At 39.8% G+C, this 24,260-nt stretch overlaps 1 protein-coding gene across 4 annotated transcripts in view; it reads left to right on the top strand.

Annotated features, from left to right (window-relative positions):
- The window catches only part of GRN (granulin precursor), an 891,963-nt gene that overhangs the window by 398,256 nt on the left and 469,447 nt on the right, over positions 1-24,260 (top strand). For all 4 annotated transcript variants that reach the window (XM_044055245.1, XM_044055246.1, XM_044055247.1 and 1 more), the window contains exons 12-13: positions 3,862-3,959; positions 6,395-6,524. In XM_044055245.1, coding sequence (XP_043911180.1) covers positions 3,862-3,959; positions 6,395-6,524 — 228 coding nt within the window. The remainder of the gene's footprint in view (positions 1-3,861; positions 3,960-6,394; positions 6,525-24,260) is intronic.

Raw genomic sequence — 24,260 nt, 5'->3', positions numbered from 1 at the left:
ATGTAACCCGCTCAGAGACAGTATATGTAAGATTTCTGGAAATCAAATGCAGGGTAGAGTTATTTCTTCCATGTAATAAAGGTTATTCTGTAGAAAATGGAATGCTACGACTTCAATCCAAATCCTTGAAGACAATTCTGTTATGCACCTGTCTAATATAAGAAAGATGCCTAGTTTAAAGACCTTTCTGCACCATTAATCTATTCTTGTGCTATAGAATTAAGTAGCAGCCACTACAGGACAAGAATGTAGTAAAATTTGAGCTGCCACAATTCTTTTGTGCATGACAGTGAAGTGTATTACAGTTTTTAAAGCAGTTTTAGAATCACTCTTCACTTCTACTCAGTCTCAAAGGCAGTGCTTATGTAAGTTGAAACTTTCAAGTTGTAAGACTCTGCACTCTTACTTTTTCCTGTTTTTGTGTGTGTGTGTGTGTGTGTGTGTGTGTGTGTGTGTGTGTGTGTGTGTGTGTGTGTGTGTGTGTGTGTGTGTGTGTGAGTAAAGCAGGTAAACCTGCATTATTGAAAATACTTGTTACTGTTTTAGCTTTCAAGACTCCCACTCCATCTTCTTCCACCAGTACAAAAAATTTACAGAGAAGCTACAGCCTCAGGCTGAGGAGCAGCTTTCGGTGCCATGAAAGCACAAAGCACATGGTCACCCTCTCAAAGAAAAGATCACATCAATATAAAAGTAATGGGAACACTATTCTTGGCACTTCAGGCCTTTCAGTCTCTCCTCACCCCATGGCCCTTAAAAGTTATAACAGACAGCATGATAGTGCTCTGGTATGTAAAGCAGGGAGGGACCAGGTCTTACCTCCTTTGCAGGCGTGCTCTATAGGTGTGGGAGCTGGCAGTCGAATTACGGACACCTCTTCAGGCAGTAAACATTCCTTTCAGCATGAATGTTTTGGCAGACACTCTCAGCAGGTCCAAAACTTAACTCCATGACTGTATACTTCACAGGGATGTGTTTTTGGACATTGTCCACCAATGGGGTATTCCATAAGTGGATCTCTTTGCCTCTCCCATGAACAGAAGGCTTCTTCTATTTTGTGACAGAGACCAACATCCTCTGACCTGGAAGGTGGATGCCTTCAGCGTCTCCTAGAGCGGGATGCTCCTATATGCATTCCCTCCCCTGCCTCTCATCCCAAGAGTCATTCTGAAGATTCAGCAGGACAGACCAAAAATGTTGTTGGTGACCCCCTTTTGGCCAAAACAGCATTGGTTCCCCTTATTCCTGCATTTAGCTAAGGGCAGTCACCACAAGTTACCTCACAGAGTGGACCTACTCACACAACACAAAGTCATCCTCATTTACCCCGCATTTGTCAACGCTACAGATGAGATTGCGTGTGATAGGTCTTAAATCCTTTCAGACACCATCTTTCAGAGGACATGCTAAGGGTATTGCAGGAGGCAGGAAACCCAGCACAAGAAAGTTATTTATCCAAATGGAAACTATTTTCATTATGGTGTCTCTCATGTAATTTGGCCCCACTAACAATGGACGTTCCCACAGTTCTGTCATGTATGTGTGAGTTGCTGGATGCTGGACTAACTTATTCATCAGTGAAAGTGCACATATCAGCCATCTCTGCCTGTCTGTCTCACCCTTCTTGGCTTCCAGGTTTAAGGCCAAACAATTGCTGAAAGGTGTCCTCCACATGAGACCTCCCCAGGAGCCCAGCTCCACCTCCCTGGGATCTTAACATTGTCTTGGAAAAACTGACCTTGGCCCCATTTGAGCCAGCAGCTTCTGCCTCCCTAAAATTCTGCTCCTGGAAATCTATCTTGCTTCTGGCAATCACTTCTGCCAGAAGGGCTTTGTAATTACTGTCCCTTATGGCTTCCCCTCCCTTCCTAGTCTTCCATAAGGATGGGGTTTCTCTCCACATCAACCCCTCCTTTATGTCTAAAGTGGTCAATGAGATATCACTAAACCAAGAGATACACCTTCCCACCTTTTCCCTTCTCCCAAACCTTTGTACATACACAGACAGCTTAGATTTTATCTAGACAAAACCAAGAGTATCAAGAAATCTGACCAGCTGTTTGTCTCCTTTCATCCTAGAGCTCTAGGACTCCCAGTCACTAAACAGACTATTTCCAACTGGATTTCTAAGGCCATTACCTTCTGCTGTGAACACCATGGAAAGAGCCTTCCCTCTTCAGTTAAGACTCACTATCAGGGCCATGGCCTCATCTTGCGCTTTATTCAGAGGTTTGGACACCAGTTCCATTTTGAAGGCAGCTGCTTGTCTTTACTTCATACCTTCACCAGACATTACAAATTGGACAACATTTCTAAATCCAGGGCAGGGTTCGCTATGGTCATTGTTCACGGCTTCCTGGAAAACTCCTCTGCCCCTACCTCCTCCCTCACCTTCTCCTCACTAGCTTTTGCATTCTCCCTCACATAAAGAATACTGCAACAGCAGAATAGAAGGACATAGATTAGTTGTGTAAAATCTTACCATAATATTACATTTCCTTCTCTACTTTGCTGCAGTATTTTCTCCCACCCTTCATCCCCCTGCATTTGATCTTCCTTGGATGTACTTGGCCTACATTCCTGCCATTCAGGCGTTCTCCCTGGGGCACTCAGTTCTGAGGATGGTGCATGCGTATGTCACTTTTATAGCCTATGTCCAATAGCAGACTACATGCGACTATGCACCCTAGGCACTAAAGACTTTTGTGTACTGGCCTACGTCGGGTCGCTTGGCAGACAACTCCCTCATGTAAAGAATACTCAACAGAGAAGAGAAGGACATCTAACATTATGGTAAGATATAACATCTTGGTAAGATTTTACACAACTAATCTTTACGGTAGGTTTACTTACACAGCTGTACTTTTTAGTCAGTGACACTGAAACACATGCAGTGAGTGTGTCTTGCCATTCCTGGAGACCATCATGCATTAGGACAAAAAGTAGCACTTGCAAGGCTTTGAGGCCTATCAAACTGAGGAAGTTCTTGATAGATGCCTTTTTTTGTATTCAAAATGGGTTCACAGTGTCATATCCATTTCCATTCAGATCTGTGGTGTAGCATCATTTATAAGGGATGGGTCATTCTTCTGCAGACACCTGTTGTAGTTTGACTGTTTCTCAGTAATAACTGAATTGGGATATTATGAAATCTGGGAGCCTGTAGAACCACGTCTTATGCTGTGAATTGCATGTGTCATTTTTGTTGGCCACATGCTAACTGTAAGAAATGTTGACTTAGAAGGTACAGACTCTGAGCAAACCATTTTTTAAAAAGACTCCTAGAAGGTTGTTCAGTATTGTCTTATTTTCCTTGTCAGGAGGATATCACTTTGGTTGTATTGCACATTAGGAGTCCCCTGGATTATGTGGTTCATTTTTCACCAGATGTCAGGCATAGCTTGTATTCCAGAACTCAGTTGTCAAACAAATCATTAAACAAAAAACAATACATAGCTTACCTTCTCTAAATATGTCACTACCTTCTTTCCTTAGATGTAAAACAGCTTATCACTCACACAGGTTAAACTTTTTTTTTAAACCTAACTGGAATATTCTCTGTACTTTCCATCCATGACTGCAGTTCCAGTCCCACCAATAATTTAACTGCTGCTCAATTTCTATCATTTCATCCAGCCAGTCTCTCAGTTTTCACCCCTCTAATTATTTAAGTGCTGCCACTCTGCCACTATCCTTTCCATGACCTACTGTTCCCAACCTAACTGTGTCCATGTCAGCCTTGGTCAGTGGATGTGGTTTAAATATAGTCTCAATTACATGCAAGATAAAACTGTAATTGAAGGCTGTGCAGATTTATTTCTGAAATGACTAAATTTCACTTTGTGTTTTATTCCCTCCCAGCGAAAGATGTTCCATGTGATGATACCTCCAGCTGTCCAGATGGGTCAACTTGCTGTAAAATGGCTTCTGGGGCCTGGGGCTGCTGCCCTATTCCAGACGTAAGTTTACTTTTATTTGTTTACCATCTTCATCAATGTGCTTGAAGGGGGACCTGAATCACTTCTCTTGGACACTCTATACGTTGTTTATTTTTTGGTTACTTTTTGTACTGCAAGCATAATGGCTCAATTTAGACAGGGCTGAAGTGAATGCAGTTGTCATGAAACTGTTTATTAACTCAGTAAAAATTGTCAAGGAAGAGTGTTTTTTTGCATTGTTTTAGACTATCCTGGGTAGTCTGTTTACTTACAAATAGCATTTCACAAGATACTAGTGTGTAAACCAGGGTTGCCAGATGTCCCTTTTTGAGCGGGATTGTCCTGGGATCAGCAGCCCGATCCCGAGTCCTGCACTGCCGGTTTAAATCCCGATGAAACAGCCTCCGTTTTTTTTTTTTTTTGATTGGCCCGTATACCGGCCTATCAAAAATCGCTAAACACGGAGCTACTAGCTCCTACTCTTCCTCCCTAAAAACATCACCACATTCAAAAGTACATTTACCATCTTATCCTGCAACAACACTGTCATCTCTGCTGAATGTGGTACTAAATTGCTAGGTATTACAGTAGAGGATCAGCTTAAGTTTGATCTCTATATTACTAACTCGGTAAAAAGAACTCATCAGAAACTTGGACACCGTTTCCGTAGCAAGAAATACTTAACTAACACTGGCAGAATAACTCTCTTCCAGTCTTTATTACTCCCAACACTCCTGTACAGCTGCCACTTATTCGCAAACCTAAATTCTACACTTATTTACAAGCTTGAAACTACCTGTAATAAGATAACCAGATTTGCAGCTAACCAAACCTACAAGTCACACCACTGCTTAGCACCACAGCAACTAGACTGGCTGGAATTCCCTCAGCTGCTCCAACTATACCAACTACAAATCATCCACTCTATCCTCTATCTACCCTCCTTCTGCCCCAGCCTCTCCACTACCATATCTAAATATTCCCCTGCTAGGACGCTACACAGCTCAAATCAAGAATTATTAGACATTTACAAACCCAAAACCAAAATAGGCTGCCTTCTCTATAACTATAACCCAGCTACATCCTGGAACCAACTCCCCTTGGAAATAAAATCCCTTCAGCATAGCAAAAGTTTCAAATTAGCCACAAGGGAATACCTAAAAACAAAGTGGTCTTGCCACTGTAGCCAACCACCCTGAAACCACCATCCTTTCACCATCTCACTCTTAATGTATCTCTAACACTGTTCCCCTGCCTCTTCTGCCTCTTCCCTTCTTCTATCTCCAACCATTCTTAACTCTTAGTCTCAAAATAACCTACCTGTCTAGTCTGTTTCCTATACTCTACCTCCCGTACATCTCGTACTAGCCATTCCTACTTTCCTTTCTTGTTTCCAAACTCCTATACAACTAGATCCTACCCACTTTAAATAAGCATCTGCCTAACTATTAACTAATTTTGCTCTAAGCAGTTTAAATAATATTGTAACTAGTCACATTTTCTTCTGCTAATTGTTTAAAATCTTGTTTGTAACAACTCACATACTTGTCTGCCAATTGTTAATACTCTGTATAATTGAATTGCCTGAGGAGCTTTTTTTCTCTCCAGGTCTCTGCTTGTAAGATCCTATAGCTGATTGTTACTACAATGTTACAAAAATTTAATAAATTGTTTTCTAGTCCTGAGGATCTTTTCTCCCCGGGTCTCTGCTGAAAATGAGCCAAAAGCTCAGCCAGACTAACCCAGTTAACAATTTTAAAATAAAATGAATAATAAATAAATAAGCTACTTGTGTTTAATGCAGACCATCAGGCAGTTCCGGATTAAACACAAGGAAGCTCTGTGTTTAAAGATGGACCTTTTTTTTCTTGTCTTCATTTAGCGTGAAAGACTTTTTTTTTTTTCCTTCACTTATTGTGGAAATGGGGGCACTGGGTGTTGTGTGGGGGCACCATTGTGGAAGACCTTTTTTTTTGTGTCCCTACCTGGCCAGTCGGAAATCTGGCAACCCTGGTGTAAACCCAGTTTTAATCAGCAGAACCTTTACTGGACACTCTCTTGTTTTATCCTGTCGAGTAGCCAGTGGCTTGTGCTATTCTGCATAGTACTTGTATACCTCCCTTTCAAAGTTGTTCTGAAAATGCCCTGCTCTGTGTTTTGAATGTGGGCTTTTTATGAACTACTATTTATAACTTCGGTTTCACTGATGGGCTAAAACTTTACTTTGCATGCTTTACTGTCTGCATGATTTGTGTTGTCAGTTTATTTTATGCGTTTGGCATTTGATATTCACATTTTTTATATTGTAAGTACAGTTTATACCAAGCAATTTACTTTCCACTTCTATCTGTGGGTTCCTATACATAGTGGATGATAAAAGTATGGTGGCCATCTTCTGTTCTGTTGACTTAATAAATAAGCTTCAGTTAACCATCCTCTGCCATCTGTTTTTCCAGGCTGTTTGCTGTGAAGACCATGAACACTGCTGTCCACAGGGAACAAAATGTAACCTTCCTGCTCAGACCTGTGATGATTCCAAAGGAAGCACATCACTTCTTACCAAAACTGCAGCGCTGAGAAAAAACAGTAAGTGCAAAGGTCTCTTAATGCATTCTGACTTTTGTTTTCCCTCTTATGGAAGACATTGTTTGCTATTAATCTCCTGTACTGCAACATTAAAAAAGTCAATGAAAAAAAAAGGCTAGAGCAGAACTTCACAGGACTGAGAATGTGGAGAAGTATAAAATTCTGTTTTTGACTGCAGTTATGTATTTTTGGAACTGGACCTGCCTTTTCCCAAAGATGGCTGTGGTTTGAGTAGAGTTTGTGACTTTTTGCAGATCTAGTCCCATGGCTGCTGGCTTTGCATGGCTGAATTATCCAGAGAAATCCGTATGCAGCAACAGCAATTGGCATGTATCAAGGGGTAGTGATGGAGAACACAATACCCATCATCTGCTGCTGAAATGCTGAGAAGAGCTTGGAAGAGAATGTCTGACTTTTTTCACGGCCATCTGCTAAGGTTATGTTTCCAGTCTGAGCCACAGACAGAGACTGTTCTGATTTCCAAGAAATGCAGTCCAAACCACGAAAAATCATCCAAAAAAGCTCACTCCGGATATAAAACACAAACCACTTTTATTTTCCACTTATATCACAACGTAGGTAAGCGCTTTCATCCCAAATTCAATTTTTACAGGAACTTCATCAGACAAACCAAGAAGTCACAGTCACATCTATAAATACTCCTAAAACATATCATCACTTCCTGTAACATGTTTAAAGTGATAAATCATCAAAAAAGCATTTTATAAAATTACATTGATAAGACCAGCAGAATCTTGAATCTGTTTATAAAAAGTCCCTGATATTCCTGAGATGTTCCCCTATCCTGTTCTTGAGTAAACAACTCTCTCTGTGTAACAGCTAAATCTGTTCTTGATTTGAATTCTCATTCCTTTTATAATTATTTCTTTCACTTCTAATATACAAGGGCAAAACTTACAAGACCCGCGTTTATACATATGGCCATTTTTGTGGGGTTTCCTTTGATGTTCAAGTAAGGATTTGATGTTCCTTTTACAAAATACACAAGTAGGTCTATCCCCCAAAATTGCTCTGACGTCTCTTTCACCTGTCAGAAGTGCCCAGTTTTTCTCCAAGATGTGTTTTATCTCATAGGCATCAATAGAAAAAGTTCTAATAAAACTTGTTCTATACCTATTGTTTTGTTCAGTTAATTTTCCAAAGGTGGAGCCTAAATTTTCCAAAGATTCACCACTGCCAGTGGTTGAGGGGGTATTGTCCCCTGCATTTTCACCTGTATTTAAGAGATGGAGAAAATGACCACTCTCCCTTTTAGAAATGACCTCTTTCATTATGTTTGCTACCATTGAATCGGGTTATCCCCTACTGATAAACATACCACTCAGTTTTTTGCATTCATTCAGAAAAGAATCTTGTAAAGTGACCATTCGAGCAGCTGTTACAAATTGTCCTTTAAAAACCCATCTTTTATGAATATAGGGGTGACAACTTGTAAAGTGCAAAAAATCATTAGAATAGGTCACTTTACGATATATTTCAGACACAAATCTGTTATTTTGGACATCTTTTCTAAGTAAAATGTCCAAGTAAGTGGTTTCAGTCTCACCTAAATTGTGTGTGAATTTCAAAAAAGTTGTTGAATTATTGATGTAATCAAGGAAAGGGCCTATTAGTTCTTTTGGTCTGTCCCATAAAATAAAAATGTCGCCCAAAAAGCAGGTATGCAGATGGCAGAATGGGAAAAACTGGGATGTAATTAGAAATTTTTTCTCCCATTCCAGCATAACAATGTTGGCATACATGCCTCTGCATGCTGCCCCCATCACTACTCCTCCTTTCTGGACATACAATTGTTTTTCAAACACAATAAAGTTGTTCTTTAATACCATCTTGAGTAACTGTTCTAACACATTAATTCTATCCTGTGGTATATTTATGTCTCCCAGATAGTCACAAAACCATTGGATTCCTGTCTCATGGGGAATAACAGTGTAAAGATCCTTTACATCCACAGTTATGAAAGTGAAGGAATTGTTAAAGGTGGCAGTATTTATTTTTTTCAAAAAATCCCAAGAATCTTTACACAGTAAAGGTTCAGTTTTTAATAAGTCCTTAACCTCGAAATCTAAGAACTTTGCTAGTGGTTGGGTGATGGACCCTCTGGCGTCTACATTGGGGCATAAAGGGGTTGGCGTATGTCCTTATGTATCTTTGGTATTCCATAGATGGTGGGAGTAATAGGATGATCAATAGAAAGAAACTGGAATTCTTCAACGGTCAACATTCCGTCTATAAAAAGATCTTGTAAATATCCCCTGATTTGTCTGTAAGCCCCATGTAGTTCATTTATTGAACTGTGGGCATATGTGGGGGTCTCCAGAATCTCTTCCATTTTTCTAATGTGATCATTTTTCCACATAAGGACCACCCCTCCCCCTTTATCTGGTTTCATCACCCTTACATTAGTGTTGGAAGTCAGGAATTCAAGTTCTACAAGTTCGTCAGGGCATATATTCTTCTTTATTGGTGGTTGTTTTAATTCTCTCACAATGTGTTCTAATGTCTAATTCACACACCCGTTCAAAAATGTCTACAGTGGGTGCAATGGGGGGTTGTAAGTACTAGAAATTTTAAGGGGGTGAATAACAGTTTGGTTTCCTTGAAATAAATTTAAGTTCAATTTCCTAGTGTATTGTTTTAAGTCCAAAAGTGTATTTACCAGATTGACAGATTTATTTGGTGTAAAAGTGAAACCTTTCGCTAATAAGTTACATAAATGTACACTGATGTCAAAACTGGTAAAATTATATACCTTAGTCCTTTTCTTCATTTAAGTGAATAACAAGGGATGGTAATAACACACCATTGTCCATTCTAACACGTGTTGTTGAAGTCATCAGAGTTTATAGTCACTAAGTTTAGTTTCTCCCTCGATTCCCTCTCCATGATCCCCTGTAGTGACCCAGAGGCGATCTCTGCTTAACATACAAGGCCATGTCAAACCCAGAGCTGTTGGACATGCTACACTTAAAGAAATCCCAATCCCTCAGAGTCGCATGTTCTAGGGATCTAAACCTTGTCATCACAATGAACAAAACCTGCTGGAGGGAGAGGTTCCTGACCCAGAGACTCCCCAGACTCTGAAAGAGGCTGCCCATACATGTCAAGCAGAGCACTTTTTTGGCCGTCTTCGAAAGGAACCTTGACGATTGGATGGGAGATAAGAAATTCACCCCCGGAGATCACATCAGTCGCCTTGCTAGATAGGGGTCCAAGAAAGTAAATATTGTGGGAAGAAATAACCAGGGAAAGAAATAACCAGGGAATTGTTACGGCTAGGCTTGTATAGGCCCTAGGGCCAGTAGCCTAGTACCAGCTTATGAACCTATGAACCCCTGTTCGATCTGTTGGTCTCCTGTCGATGGTTGAAAGTCTGTTGTCTCCCATAATTGGAACCACTCTGGTTGCATTGGTTCCTGATCCACTCTGATCTCCTCAGAGTAGGAAAGTCCCCCTCCCCTAAAAAAAGAGTCATCCAGGTTGTTGTCCAGTGGTTCTTGGCAATCAGTATTGTATTCAGATTCTTGAGCATGAACTTGTCTAGTATTATAAGTCCATTCTTGGGAAGGGGGAGGAGGGGGATATGCATTATTGATGTTATAATCTTTCTCATCCCTAAGAATCTTTTTTTGTAATAATGTCCATCTGTTCTTCTGTGGATCGGAAAATACGTGTATATTCAAATCTATTTGTGGAAACAAAGAATCTTGTGTGATTTTATTTTCCAGCAACTTACCTTCCTGTTCCAGCCATTCTGTTTGGGCCTTGTTGTGTTTAACAACCATTTCCATGTACTCTAGACCAAAATGGTCAAACAGCCTGATCAAGAGTTTATGGAAAGGTGAATTAGCAACAAGGCCTGTGGGGTAACGCCACATGCGTAACCCCTTTGGTACTATTCTCTCATTAATACACTCATTGAAGTAGCTGTTGTCCATCTGGAGCTTTTTACTCTTTACCAAAATGTGGTCAAATTCACTCAGGTTGTAGTTAAGTGAGTGGTTCATTTCACTCAACCTAATCTGCTGATTAAGGGCATATTTGTTGTTTAACCAGTCTTTTAAAGAGGTATTTGAACCAAACAATGAATTGTTAGCAGTACTACCATGAAGTGCATTACCATTTAAAGTGATGTATGTACCTCTAACCTGTGCACCAGTTTGCTGCATGATTCTCCGGGTAGAAGTCTGGTTTAGGCTGGCTGTTTCTAAGCGGGCGACATGCTCGGCTATTTCCGATGTGTCCAGGGTGCTTGGTATAGAATGAACAGCTATTTGTGATGAGGTTGACCTTTCCAAGTGGTCCATTCTCTCCATTAACTGCTAAATCAAAACATAAGGTCGCCAGGCGAGGAAGGTGACTGTGATACTCCATCGACGTTCTCCATATGTAATTACCGACAATCTCAATTTTTTTCTTTAACAAGCCCAAGCTGGGATGGCAACTAAAAGGGTTCCGACCCGAAATACAGGTTGTAGAGTGTCCAGTGGTATAAAGAATATCCAGTGAGCTGAAGAAAACTGATAAACCAAGAAATGCAGTCCAAACCATAAAAAACATCCAAAAAAGCTCCCTCCAGATATAGAACACAAGCCACTTTTATTTTCCACTTATATCACAATGTAGGTAAGCGCTTTCATCCCAAATTCAATTTTTACAGGAACTTCATCAGACAAACCAAGAAATCAGTCACATCTATAAATTCTCCTAAAACATAACATCAGTTCCTGTAGCATGTTTAAAGTGATAAATCATCAAAAAAGCATTTTATAAAATTACATTCATAAGACCAGCAGAATCCTGAATCTTTTTGTAAAAAGTTCAGTCTTTCGATTTCAACAACAGTATAAATCATTTTAAAATGTCTTGATAAGCAAATATATATCTTGACAAATACAAAGACATATAGAAAGACATTTTTATCATCAAACACTGGCAGTGGTGAATCTTTATAGAATTTAGGCTCCACTTTTGGAACATTAACTGAACAAACCAATAGGTATAGAACAAGTTTTATTACAACTTTTTCTATTGATGCCTATGAGATAAAAAACATCTTGGAGAAAAATTGGGCACTTCTGACAGGGGAAACAGATGTCAGAGCAATTTTGGGGGATAGACCTACTTGTGTATTTCATAAAGGGAACAGCATCAAAACCTTACTTGAACATAAAAGGAAACCCCACAAAAATGGCCATATAAATGCTGTTCTTGTAAGTTTTGCCCTTGTATACTAGAATTGAAAGACGTAATTATAAAAGGGATGACAATTCAAATCAAGAACAGCTATAGCTGTTACACAGAGAGAGTTGTTTATGGTGCCTTATGTGAATTATGTCCTTGTTTTTACATCGGTAAAACCGAGCGTAAACTCAAGAATAGGATAGGGGAACATCTCAGGAATATCAGGGATAATTGTGACACCAACGCTCTTGCTAAACACATTATACAACATCCTGGGCACAAATTTAAGTTTATTATTCTTGACATTACTTCTTCTTGTAGGGGAGGTGCATGGCAATATTTATTAGAGAAAGCTGAATTGTGTTGGAAAATACATCTAGATTCCACCCGTTGGCCTGGCTTAAATGAATGTTTATCTATTACCAGTCTTTTAAAACTAAAAACACTATGTAGATAAGTGACTCACTTGGTAGAGCGTTAGCTTCTTAAATCAAAGGTTCTGGGTTAGAGCCTTGGCTTGGGTGCTATATTCTATGTTTTAGGTAAAAATGTCTTTCTATATGTCTTTGTATTTGTCAAAACATATATTTATTTATCAAGACATTTTAAAATGATTTGTACTCTTGTTGAAATCGAAAGACTGAACTTTTTACAAACAGATTCAGGATTTGCTGCTCTTATGAATGTAATTTTATAAAATGCTTTTTTGATGATTTATCACTTTAAACACATTACAGGAAGTGATGTTAACTTTTTAGGAGTATTTACAGATGTGACTGTGATTTCTTGGTTTTTCTGATGAAATTCATGTAAAAATTTAATTTGGGATGAAAGCGCTTACCTACGTTCTGATATAAGTGGAAAATGAGCTTTTTTGGATTTTTTTTGTGTTCTGGTTTCCAGAGAGTTCATAAATAGCTTATTAAGCAGTGTCAACTGTGTGTAGCATTTAATGCTTTATTCACCTGAAGAGAAGTCCCCATACAGGGGAATGCCTTAAAACGTGTGACTTGCAGTACAGTCTTGAAATGGCAGTGGGCTTCAAAATGTGATTGATGCTGTTAGAGAAGGCACAGACAAAGTTGAATGGTGGTAAAGATAGAGCAAATTTGGAGCAGAGGAGTTTAGTACAGTTTATTTATGAAAAAATAAAAGAATACGCTATCTCTATGGCACAGACCAGTGCAGCCCTGACTCTGACCAAGGGGTCCTAAGTTCAAGTAACATATCTGGGCAATATAGGAGCCAGGTCAGTAAAGAGTGAATAGCCAGCACGTGATGCCCTATCACAGGGGCAAAAGGGTGCAGTTGCTGTATCTTTGGAGCTTGTAGTGGAGATTGGAGGGTGACACTATCACTTAGAAAATGAGCACAACATGAAAGAAAACCATGTTGGAGAGCGAACATTCTCCTTCAGTGTATTAATGTATGAGGAGAGCCTGATAAATATAAGCCCATGGCTTCTCAGAAATGTAAACCATGAAGCACTTATTCAGTGGGAGGGGACAAAAGAAGGTTGCCATATTGATTACCCTTGGTAAATGGCTAAACCACTGTGTTTAATAAGCAAGATGATGGAAGAAAAGTAGCTGCAGCAACAGTAGTTACAAGCATGCGTGTCTGTGTGTGTGAGTTTGCACTACATCTGACAACAGCAATATGAAATACAATGCAGAGGCATTAACTGCAATTATTGGTTGCATAAACTCATTCTTTAGATCACCACTGGACATATGAGCTTCACACAGCTAATTATGTGCATGCGTCTGTGATCATGCCTGTATGGAACCAAGTTTGTGAATGATGCCAATTCCATTGCCTGTGTATCTGTTTGTGTGTATATGTGTAAGTGACCGCCTGTATGTCTCAGTACACACTGTTCAATACTTGTATTTTTCTAAGTACAATCATATCCAGCAGGATAAAAGTTACAGGGAAATGATGGAACTTACAGAAGTGGGGAAGCCTAATTTGTGGCATCCAGCCTCAAAGCACCCCTAACTGGAATATTACTTCCCTCTAGTGCCCATCCTATTCGGCATTATTGCTAGTATGCACTCTGCTTCTTTCTGCAGCAAGGACTTTGGAGTCATATGCTATTGATGGTTACATACACTGGATTATATATATGGTGTGCATGAACCATCCTTGCTTACTCTGCTGCCAGTCTGACAAAATGTATTCCGCATCCAAATTACATTTCCTTGCATAAATAAAAAAAATCCTTGCCAAACTGCAGTATGCTTTCGTTATTATCGGTCACTTTTTAGAGGGGCAGCATCAGTGAGACAGGTCAGCTAAGTATGTATTCTCTATTCTTCCATTGTATCCAGAATGGGAGAGCAACATGGTGTCAGAACTGGGATGGAAGCGAATAAAATCCAGAGCCATGAGGTGCAAAGATAACAGTGAAGGTAAAACTGAGAGAAAAGTGCATGTACAAGTACTCTGCAGAATAGCACAAAGACAATGCACATGTCACTAATGATATGGCAGGATGTCACTCCCAAGAATGACGGAGTGAATGGGTCAGTAGAGCAAGGGTGGATGAATGCTTTATTACATCTCTAGCATTTGCTCCTTTTTCTTGCAGTCGTGTGTGCATGTAAGAGACTGCTGACATTAGACTTGTCTTTCCTGAATTAGAGCTGTGTTCTTTAGCCTATGTAATAATTTGAATCAAAAGATCAGCATTATGACTCTGAGCCATAGGTTGTCCATGGTGTGACAGGAAAGAAACAATGGAAGTCTAGGTTTCTCTTTTGTCCTTGAGATAGAATGCTGTAGAGATAATTGCTGTCTCTTTCTTATCCCCCTAAAGAGCAGTGGCACAAGGAACTATACACTATATACTCCTCTGAAGCCTACAGCATATGTATAACAATCATAGATGGAAGGTGTAGATCGCAGTGTAAGTGATGTGCACTGTATCTTTAAGAAGTGTGTCAAGGCTTTACGTGCACATATAAAATCCCAGACATTTGCACTCCCTTGGGCCATTTTGTAAGAGCAGTCACAGTGATAGCATGCATGAATGCAGTTGTTTGGTTTGTGTACAAGTTAAAGTCACCTTAATTAATTATGTGTTTGTATAAAATAAAGCTGCTTGAACAGAACCCATGAAGACTCTTCTATTGTATCCAGAATGGGAGAGCAGTATGGTGTCAGAACTGGGATGGAAGAGAATAAAATCCAGAGCCATGAGGTGCAAAGGTAAGAGTGAAGGTAAAACTGAGAGAAAAGAGCACAAACATCGCAGAAAAGAATCAAAGGTAATGAGAAGTAGCACAAATTGTTTACTTGATAGAACAGACAAAAAGGGGCATTACAAGGGCACAAGCTGCAATATTAAGCAAGAAGAAGCACGAAAAGTTTAACTAAAGGGAAATGTTTAAAGTAAACTTATTTGATGGAGCGATTAAGAGTAAAGCTAAATGATCATGTTTAAAGATAAAACGAGTGTGTGTAAAGCAAAATGAGTGTTTCAAGCAAAACTGGGCATGTTTAGAGTAAAACAAGTACAAGAAAAGTACATTGGGCATGCAAAGGGCTTAAATCAGCAAAATGAATATAATAAGGGCAAAAAAGGGCACATTAAGCAGAAATAAAGGAAGGCGACTGCCTGTGTGTTGGCAAAGTGCTATGTTTTGGCATAACTACAACTTTGTATTGTATCAAGGGCATAACTAAAGTTATTTGAAGTATCTCAAAGTATGTGAAAGTGTTTACAGTGTTTGCTTATTACTCTGCATGTATTTGAAAAGTTTATTGTGTGCAAGGAGCAACTGTTTCATGAAATATGGTCAAAGTATAGCCATTTTGAAAAGTTACTTGCGCTGGGTGTGTCTTTTTGCAAACTGCTGCCAGTACTGTGTGTTCCTTGCACTGTAGAGAATTATCTAGCAAGGTACCGCCATTTTGGGGACATTTCAGTGTGCTGTATGCAGTTATTCGCATAGTGCAATTACTTCGAAAAGGTATTCGCATTGTGCAGTTATTAGATATGTTTCTTACACTGATAAGAGGTGATTTCTTGCAAAAGATGCCATTAGAAGAGTGTTACAGTGCCTGAGAGTTATTCAGTCAGATCGTAGAGTTGATTGAGATGTTTCTTAAAATGATAAATGACTTCAGCATTTTAGCCTTTCAAAGATATTAAGTGCCCGAGAAGTTTATTTTGCAAAGTCCAGTTATTCAGTGGTAGGATGAGTTGGTCTTTTAGCATTATTTTGAAAAACCCAAAAAGGTACAAATTCAAAAGGACGAAAGCATTGGATAAAGTTAGAATACTGGCATAGGTTTCTGGCATATGTGCGTGTGTGTATGTTTGTGGTTATTTGCAAAACCCGTCACTGGTATGTGTTAATATGGCAGACTGAGTTCGAAAAGCCCCTACCACTTGTATTTGATCAGAATATTGCAGAATATTTGAGCAAGAGTACAATATTTTTATACAAGCAGCTTATGCACATAGAGATGCACGTAGCAGATCATTCATTTTGCTAAACCTAGCTGGGTCAGAGGCCATAGAAAGGCAGCGTTCATTTATGTACACACCTGCAGTATATGAGGGAGAAGGTGAAAAACGTCATATCATTGTGCAAGCTAAATCAAGGGAAGACCCCGAATGTTTGAAGCGCAAGCTTAGAAAAATGTGTAACCCCCAGACAGATATTACACTGGAGAGGCATTTGTTTTAAACGAGAGATCAGAAACCAGGGGAAACATTTGCATCTTATATAACTGACCTGAGAAACAGAGCTAAGATGCGTGTCGGTTTGGTGACTTTAAAGATGAGCTGATAAAGGACAGGCTTGTGTGTGGTATTAATAGTGCTGCCGTGAGAAAGATTTTACATCGTGACTGTGATTTAAAGTTGAGCAAAGCCATAGAGATTTGTCAAATCCATGAGGTCACAGAAAAACCTATAAGTATGCTTGCCAGTGACAAGGGCATGGTTTCAGAAGGCTCTAGAGCAAATGTAGACAGAATATAACAGGTGGCAAGCAAAAGCAGGCCCAAGTACATGGCATCTACAGGGTTTCCAAGGAAGACTCGCAGCTTTACAGCAAATTCTAAAAAGGGAGCAAGTTCCAGCTGAGTGCAATACAAGCATGAATCAGCAAAACCCAAGTCTAACTTATTGTTAACTTTCGCAATTGTGCTGCAAGTCATGAGTCTAGGAGAGAGAAGTGTTTAGCATTTGGTCAGCAATGTCATAAGTGTAAAAAATGGAACCACTTCCAAAAGTTTTGTAAATTGAGTAAGCCTCATACAGTTGTAAAGAAAGGTCACACAAAAAAGCAAGTTGATCAAGTAGAGTCGAAGCAGTCAGCTTACTATGTGGAGGGTGTATCTGTGCTTGATGAAAGAGTTGATGCAGTGAATTTATTAGCAAGGAGTGAAGTATTTTGTACTGTCTGGATTAATGGAAACTCCACAGAGCTCAAAGTAGATACTGGTTCAAAGTGTAATGTTACATCAGCAGACACATTTGCTAAGGTGAGAACTAATGAACAACTCAATGTAGCCAGTAGTGCGAGACGTGTTGCTTGTGGGGGCAAAGAAATTCAAACCAAAGTTTCACTGATGCTTTCATGTTACTTAGCCCAGAACTGTTACAACTTCTTATTCTACATAGTCAGGAGACCAGTGCAGTCTTTACTGGGTCTCAAAGATAATCTGAGAATGAATCTGCTTTCTTTTGCTAAAGAAGTTCATGATGTAAATGCATTTCCAAGTTCTAATTTTTCAGAAGCCATTTTCTCAGAATATGCTGATGTTTTCAATGACAAGTTAGGCAAACTTTCAGTTGTATATCCCATGAAGTTAGACCCAGAGATCACTCCAGCAGTCAGATCAGCAAGAAGAGTTCCAATGCAGGATACAGTTAAAGCTCATTTGGACCAAATGGTGCAGCAAGGTGTGATTTGTACAGTCACAGAACCAACTGAATGGGTATCGTCCATGGTAGCCGCTCACAAAAAAGGCTCAGACGAAATCAAAATATGTATTGACCCAAGAGATCTGAACAAAGCATTGAAGAGACCGTATCATCCGATGCACACAGTTGTAGAAGTTGCAGCTCTAATACCGAATGCCACTGTTTTCTCGGTCTTGGATGCAAAGAGTTTGTTTTGGCAAGTGATGCTTGATCGCAAATCTTCATTTCTAACTACTTTTTGTACTCCATCTGGAAGATACAGATTCCTAAGGACACTATTTGGAATAAATTCTGCAAGTGAAGTCTTTCAGCATCAATGGAGCAAATTTTTTTGGGTTATCCTTGTGTCATAATAGTAGATTTATTGGTAGGAAGCAATGGTGAAGCAGAGCATGACAAAAACCTAGAGAAAGTTCTAGATAGAGCATGTGAAGTAAACATGAAACTGAATCCTCTGAAGTGTAAAGTCAGACTTCCAGAAGTTACCTACGTTAGTCATTTGTTCACAAGTACAGGTTTGAGACCAGACCCAACAAATCAAACAGTTATTCTTGAAATGTCAGCACCAGATAATGTATAAGCTCTGCAACATTTTCTAGGCATGGTCAGCTACTTAGAAAAGTTTATACCAGACTTCAGTGAGCTGACAGCAGCTTAAAGAAAGCTAACACTCACACATGGTGCATGGTCATAGTTGGAGCAGCACCAGAGGCATTTGAAGACCTTAAGCAGAAAATTGCCACCCCACCTACATTAAGATACTGTGAAGTGAACAAATCAGTTCCTATTTTTTGTGATGCTTCAAAATTTGGTCTTGGTGCAGTCATACTTCAAGGGCGGACCAGTAGTTTATGCATCTAGAACGCTTACCCAAACTGAGATGTGGTATGCTCAGATTGAGCAAGAGCTTTTGGTAATAGTATTTGCATGTTCAAAGTTTCATGATTATATTTATGGTCGAGCTATTCAGATTGAAACTGACCACCAAGCTGATGTTACTATTCTAAATAAGCCTTTGCTTTCCACTCCAGCGAGATTACAGAGAATGATGTTCATATTGCAAAAGTGCAGTTTCAAAATGGTCTACACAAAAGGAAAATTGCTTTATATAGCTTGTACCTTATCCAGATTACTCAGAAATACCACGGAACAGTTTGGAGCAGAGAATTATGACTTTGATGTGATGTCAGTGTGTAATTTTTCCACCACTAAATGTAATGAGCTAAGAGATCACACTCAGACTGATCCAATTTTGCAGAAGCTCAATCACTGCATTCATGTTGGATGGCCATCAAAGCAATCTAGTATACCACCTGAAGTCCAAACCTACTTTCCTTACAGAGATGAATTGTTGACAGAAGATGGCATTATTTTCAAAGGTCCTAAAGTTGTTGTTCCTGCTTCCTTACAACAAGAGTATATCCAGATTTTGCCTTGTGGTCACCCGGGATCAACATCCACTAAGAGAAGAGCCAGAGAGTGTTTTGGACTTCCTTACCAAAATACATTGATAAAGTACTTTCCTTTTGTACAATATGCAGTAGTACTAGACCACATTTGCAAAGAGAACCACTTCAGCTAAGTCCTATTCCTGAACTACATTGGTCGAGCATTGCAGTTGATATCTTTGAGTGGAACAATCAACACTATTTGGTTTTTGTAGACTGTCATTTAAATTGGTCTGAGATTGAGCTACCTAACCTAACTTCCACTACTGTTATTACTAAGCTGAAATGCCATTTCTAAGTTCATGGTAGTCCACACAAAGTTCTTTCTGACAATGGTACTCAATTTACTAGCCAGTTGTTTCAGAAATTTGCAAAAGAGTGGGACTTTGTATATGTCACTAGTTGTCCTGAATATCTTCAGTCCAATGGTCTAGCTGAACATGCAGTACAGTGTGCAAAGCAATTACTTGAATAGTTAAAGCGTGGTAATACTGATGTGTTCTTGAATTTACTTAATCTCAGGAATGTACACTGTGACTATATTCTTGCATCACCTGCTTAAAGACTACCTTCCAGCAATCTAGAACTACGCTACCCATTAATTCCAGTCTGTTGAAGCCTAAACCTAAGAACAGTAAAACTGTCAAGGCTCAGTGGTTTAAGAAGCCTACTATGCAGAAATCTAGTTACGACCGATCGAGTATATTACTTAGTCTGTTGAGGGAAGGAGAAGGTGGTAAGAATCCAGACAACAAAACGTTTTTATCAAATAGGCCAGATTACAGGCATGTGTGCTGAATCTAGATCTTACTTGGTAGACTCCGAAGGTGTGAAATGTAGGAGGAATTGTAGACATCTTCTTCCTGTACCAGAATCACCATCACCATCACAACATTGTTTCTGTGTTGCAGACTTCAAATATGAGTGACTCAGACACTGTTCCTGTACCAGAATGCGTTCAAAATTCTGACTCCATTCCAGAAAATGATCAGAACATTCCACAGAGCAAACATTCTGCAGAGACCGTTCCAGTTGCTAAATCTCATTCACCATTTTATATCACATGATATGGATGAATATTAAAGCCTAGTGTGAAATACGCAGCAACGTGGACCTGATGAGACTTGATTGTGTGTGTGTGTGTGTGTGTGTGTATATGTGTATATATGTGTGTGTGTGTGTATATATACACACATACATATATGTATATATATATATATATATATATATATATATATATATATATATATATATATGTATGTATATAAAATCTGTGTATTTAGCATTGTATAATGCACAACAAAGAATTACCTATGACTGCTGGATGCCAATAACTTATTGCATCGTATGATCTAATCCTCAAATAGGGAGGATGTAGATCGGAGTGCAAGTGATATGTGCTGTATCTTTAAGAAGCGAGTTACACTCTGTGCGTTACTTAAAACCTACATTACATTAAATTGGTTAGACAGATCCAAAATGTCTTGGAAAGATGTCCAATCGATGACTGTTCAATATGTATTGGCAATCAAACTGAAGACTACTAGCAAAAAGAAAATAAATTATTTTCAGAAATATTGGAATAACCTTATAGAAGTTTTAAAATAATACTGTTCCTAGGTATATTTCTTTCCTCCCTTGGGTTGACCTCTACTTTTCTCCCACCTTATACCCCTCTTTCGTTCCCAGCTTAACACCGGGTCAGATACTTTACATTTGTATTCTCTACCTTCGATCTAATCCATAAGATCACAAATAGAAACCTTACCACCACACTTTCTCTCACCCTCGTTCAAGCAATAACAGCTAACCTCCTTCTACTAACATCCTATCACTTAGTGACAGCTGAATGTATATAATGTATATAGTTAAAGCAATAGGTCTTAGTTATTTGAATTCATATCATCACAGTTGAATATTTTGATACCTGTATCTTAACTTACTGCCTCTCAATATTCTATATTTAAGCTACTAAGCACTTGCATTATGATGGAATTTATTTGCCCTGGTTGTTCTTGTGTTTAAGCAGGTATTACTAATTATAGCCATATACTCGTACTGTGCCTGTTGTTAACACTGTTTGTGTTTTTCAAAAATGCAAATAAAAATCATATTGCAAAAAAATAGAGGCGAGTCAAGGCTTTACATGCACATATAAAATCCCAGACACGTGCACTCCCTGGGGCCATTTTGTAAGAGCAGTCACAGTATGCATGAACGCAGTTGTTAGTTTGTATATAAGTTAAAGTCAGTAACCTTAAGTAATTATGTGTTTGTATAAAATAAAGCTGCTTGAACAGAACTCACGAAGACTCTTCTATTTTATCCAGAATGGGAGAGCGACAGAAGGGATCTGTCCTTCCTAATATTACCCAACAAACATCTTCAAAAAGAAAATGGAAGACGCAGGAGAACAGGGGCTTGACTGCATAGGATTACAGTGTACATCTTTGCTTCTGCCTACTGTGTCATCTCTCTGTCCCCAGTAAAATCATCAGGGTGAGTTCAGGTGATTCCTAAAAGACCTGACAAATACCTGGTTGCATCTGACTGGAGTAAGTAGCAGTGGCCACCAAGAAAGAACTTGCTGAACAAAGTTCTACTGTCAAGTCTTCCCAGTAGAGACTCCAGGGTGTTTGACAGGTTTGGGAAGCATGTCTATGCATCAGCGTTATTCGCTAAAAGGTCACTGAACTATTTGGCACATGTCACAAGATTTCACATTTGATCAAGAAATTTTCCAATGCCCTCTCTGGGTCCATATTGGAGGAGGACAAGAAGACTGTTTCTTTGCAACTGGCCTTCATTCCCTGTCGAACGCCTCTATGAGACTCTTTTCCCATGCCTCAGAAGGTGCTCTGAGAGCTGCTGGTTTAGAAATAATTGCAAGATAGCATACCTGGATACTCCTCTGTGAGTTTGGGGAGTCTTTCAAGCCATCGTTCATCAATGTGCCTTTTGAAGGCTGTACCTTATTTTGGCTCCAAGGTTAAAGAAAACTTATCCAGGAGTGAACAAGATAGGAAGGCATTTATTTGCTGTGGTGATAAGATTTTCTACACTTCTAAGGACTTTTTCCAAGAATCAGAGAGGTGGTAGGAAAATGTGGTGCTGTAAGTTGCAAGGCTCTTCTCATGACTTCTATAGACACAGGTCTCCGTGTGGCAGAAGGGGGAACTTAATAATAGACACCCTTGCGGCAGAGGAGGTCCACAAAACCAGGGCTTCAGAGGTCCCTTCTCTGAGAAAACCTACCAGAGCTCTTGCAGGGCTGCCCAACTGCTGCACTCCAGAGGCAGTCTTGGGGGGGTGCTTATCCTGCATCCACATACCTGGACAGCTAGCACCAAAGACACTTGGGTGCAAAGGATTATTTTCAGACACTATGTACCCTTTTCCGTACAGTCCCCTGATCAGTCTATAAACTTCCTTACATTCCATCTAGTTAGAGAAATGCAGCAACCACAGAAGTACAAAAACTGCTGGCCCAAAGAATCATCCAAATAATTCCCCCAGACCAACAAGGATTCGGAAGTTACTCAAGGTTATTTTTGTTGCCAAAGAAAAGTGGGGACTGGAGACCTATATTCGATCTACGTAACCTAAACCAGTATGTGAACTGTTCCAAGTTCCAAATGGTCATGATTCATCCATTCTGCCGCTTTTGTGCAAGGAGTATTGGATGTCCTCGACAGAACTCCAGGATGCGCTCAGCAAAATGAATAGGTGATCCAGGTGGCTTATTCACTTCTGGCTGCGAGCCATTTTTTTCCAGTTCTGAGCACTGCCCTTTGGTCTCACCACAGCCCCCAAGGTTTTCACCAAATGCATGGCAGTTGTTGCAGCTTACCCGAGACTGCTGGGATTCTGAGTGTTTCCATACCTTGACTGCTGGCTCATCTCTGCTCCCAACAAGCCTTTACTAATCCTAGCCAGGGAGTACTTTCTCTAGCTATGTCTTTAACTGGTTATTACATTGAAGTATGCCAAGTCTCAACTCTTCCCCACTGAAGTGCTGTAGTTTATTGGTGCTTGTCTGAACATGGTGACTCAAATTGCAAGCTTACCTCGGTCGGGGATAAATATCTTATAGTGTCATGCATTTTGGATCCTCTCACTTTCTTCCTCACCAGCAATTTTATTTATTTATTTTATTTTTTTAACATTTGTTTACCGGGAAAGTCCGACGTGGAACAAAGGCAATTTTCAGCAGAGGCCCCTGGAGGAATGCTCGAGATGCATGTCTTTCTAACGTGGAAGGAAACTGGAGCATCCACAGGAAACCAACACAAATGCAGGGAGGACATGCAGACTCTGCACAGAAGGCACCTCAGTCAAGAATCGAACCGGAGAACCTCTTGCTGTGAGGCCATAATGCTACTGCTGCACCACTGTGCTGTCCAGGCAAGGTTGTCTTTACAACTCCTGGGATCTAAGACATCTTCCATAACTCTATTACCCCTAGCAAGATATTACATGAGGGTGATACATTGGATGCTTGCAGTACAGTGGTCTATAAGACAATCCCTATGTGCTGCAATACAATTACAAAAATTTGCATGGAACATATTACCTGGTGGATCACCAGAAAAGAAGTTTCCTAGGGGCCATCATTTTATTCTTCCACCATCCACAACCACAGTAATTATGGAAGCCACCCCACTAGGGTGAGAGGGACATTACTTTTGGAAGGATGGTCAAAAGCCCTTTATATTAGCATTATAGACATTTCAAGATGCTGTTCCTCCAGGGATGACTACGAACATTTTCTGTCTGGATTGCAGCATGGTACACTGGTACATCAGCAAGCAGTAGGAACTGGGTCCTGTCCCCTATGTCGAGAGGCAATAAGAGTTTGGCAGTGGGCAATCTCTTCTTACCACTTTCTTTTGACAATGCATATTTCAGGGAAGTCCAGCATGCTGGCAGACAAATTGAGCAGGTCCATCTTATCCCTCACAAGTAGTTACTCAACTCTGTGGTGGCAGAAATGATTTTCTGTCAGTGGAGCCAGCAATGCAGAGCTCTCTTTGCTTCCCCTCTCAACTCCAAGTGCAGCAGGTACTTTTCCCAAATCCCTCCAGAGGGGCAGTCACAGAGAGACTCTCTAGTCCACAGTTGGCCCCCTGGGCTCCTGTT

Source organism: Protopterus annectens, chromosome 13.part0 (genome assembly GCF_019279795.1).
Source record: "Protopterus annectens isolate FY-2018-M chromosome 13.part0, PAN1.0, whole genome shotgun sequence".
Lineage (NCBI taxonomy): Eukaryota > Metazoa > Chordata > Ceratodontiformes > Protopteridae > Protopterus > Protopterus annectens.
Note: the sequence above shows the minus strand (reverse complement) of the source record. Positions and strands in the feature narration are given on the sequence as shown.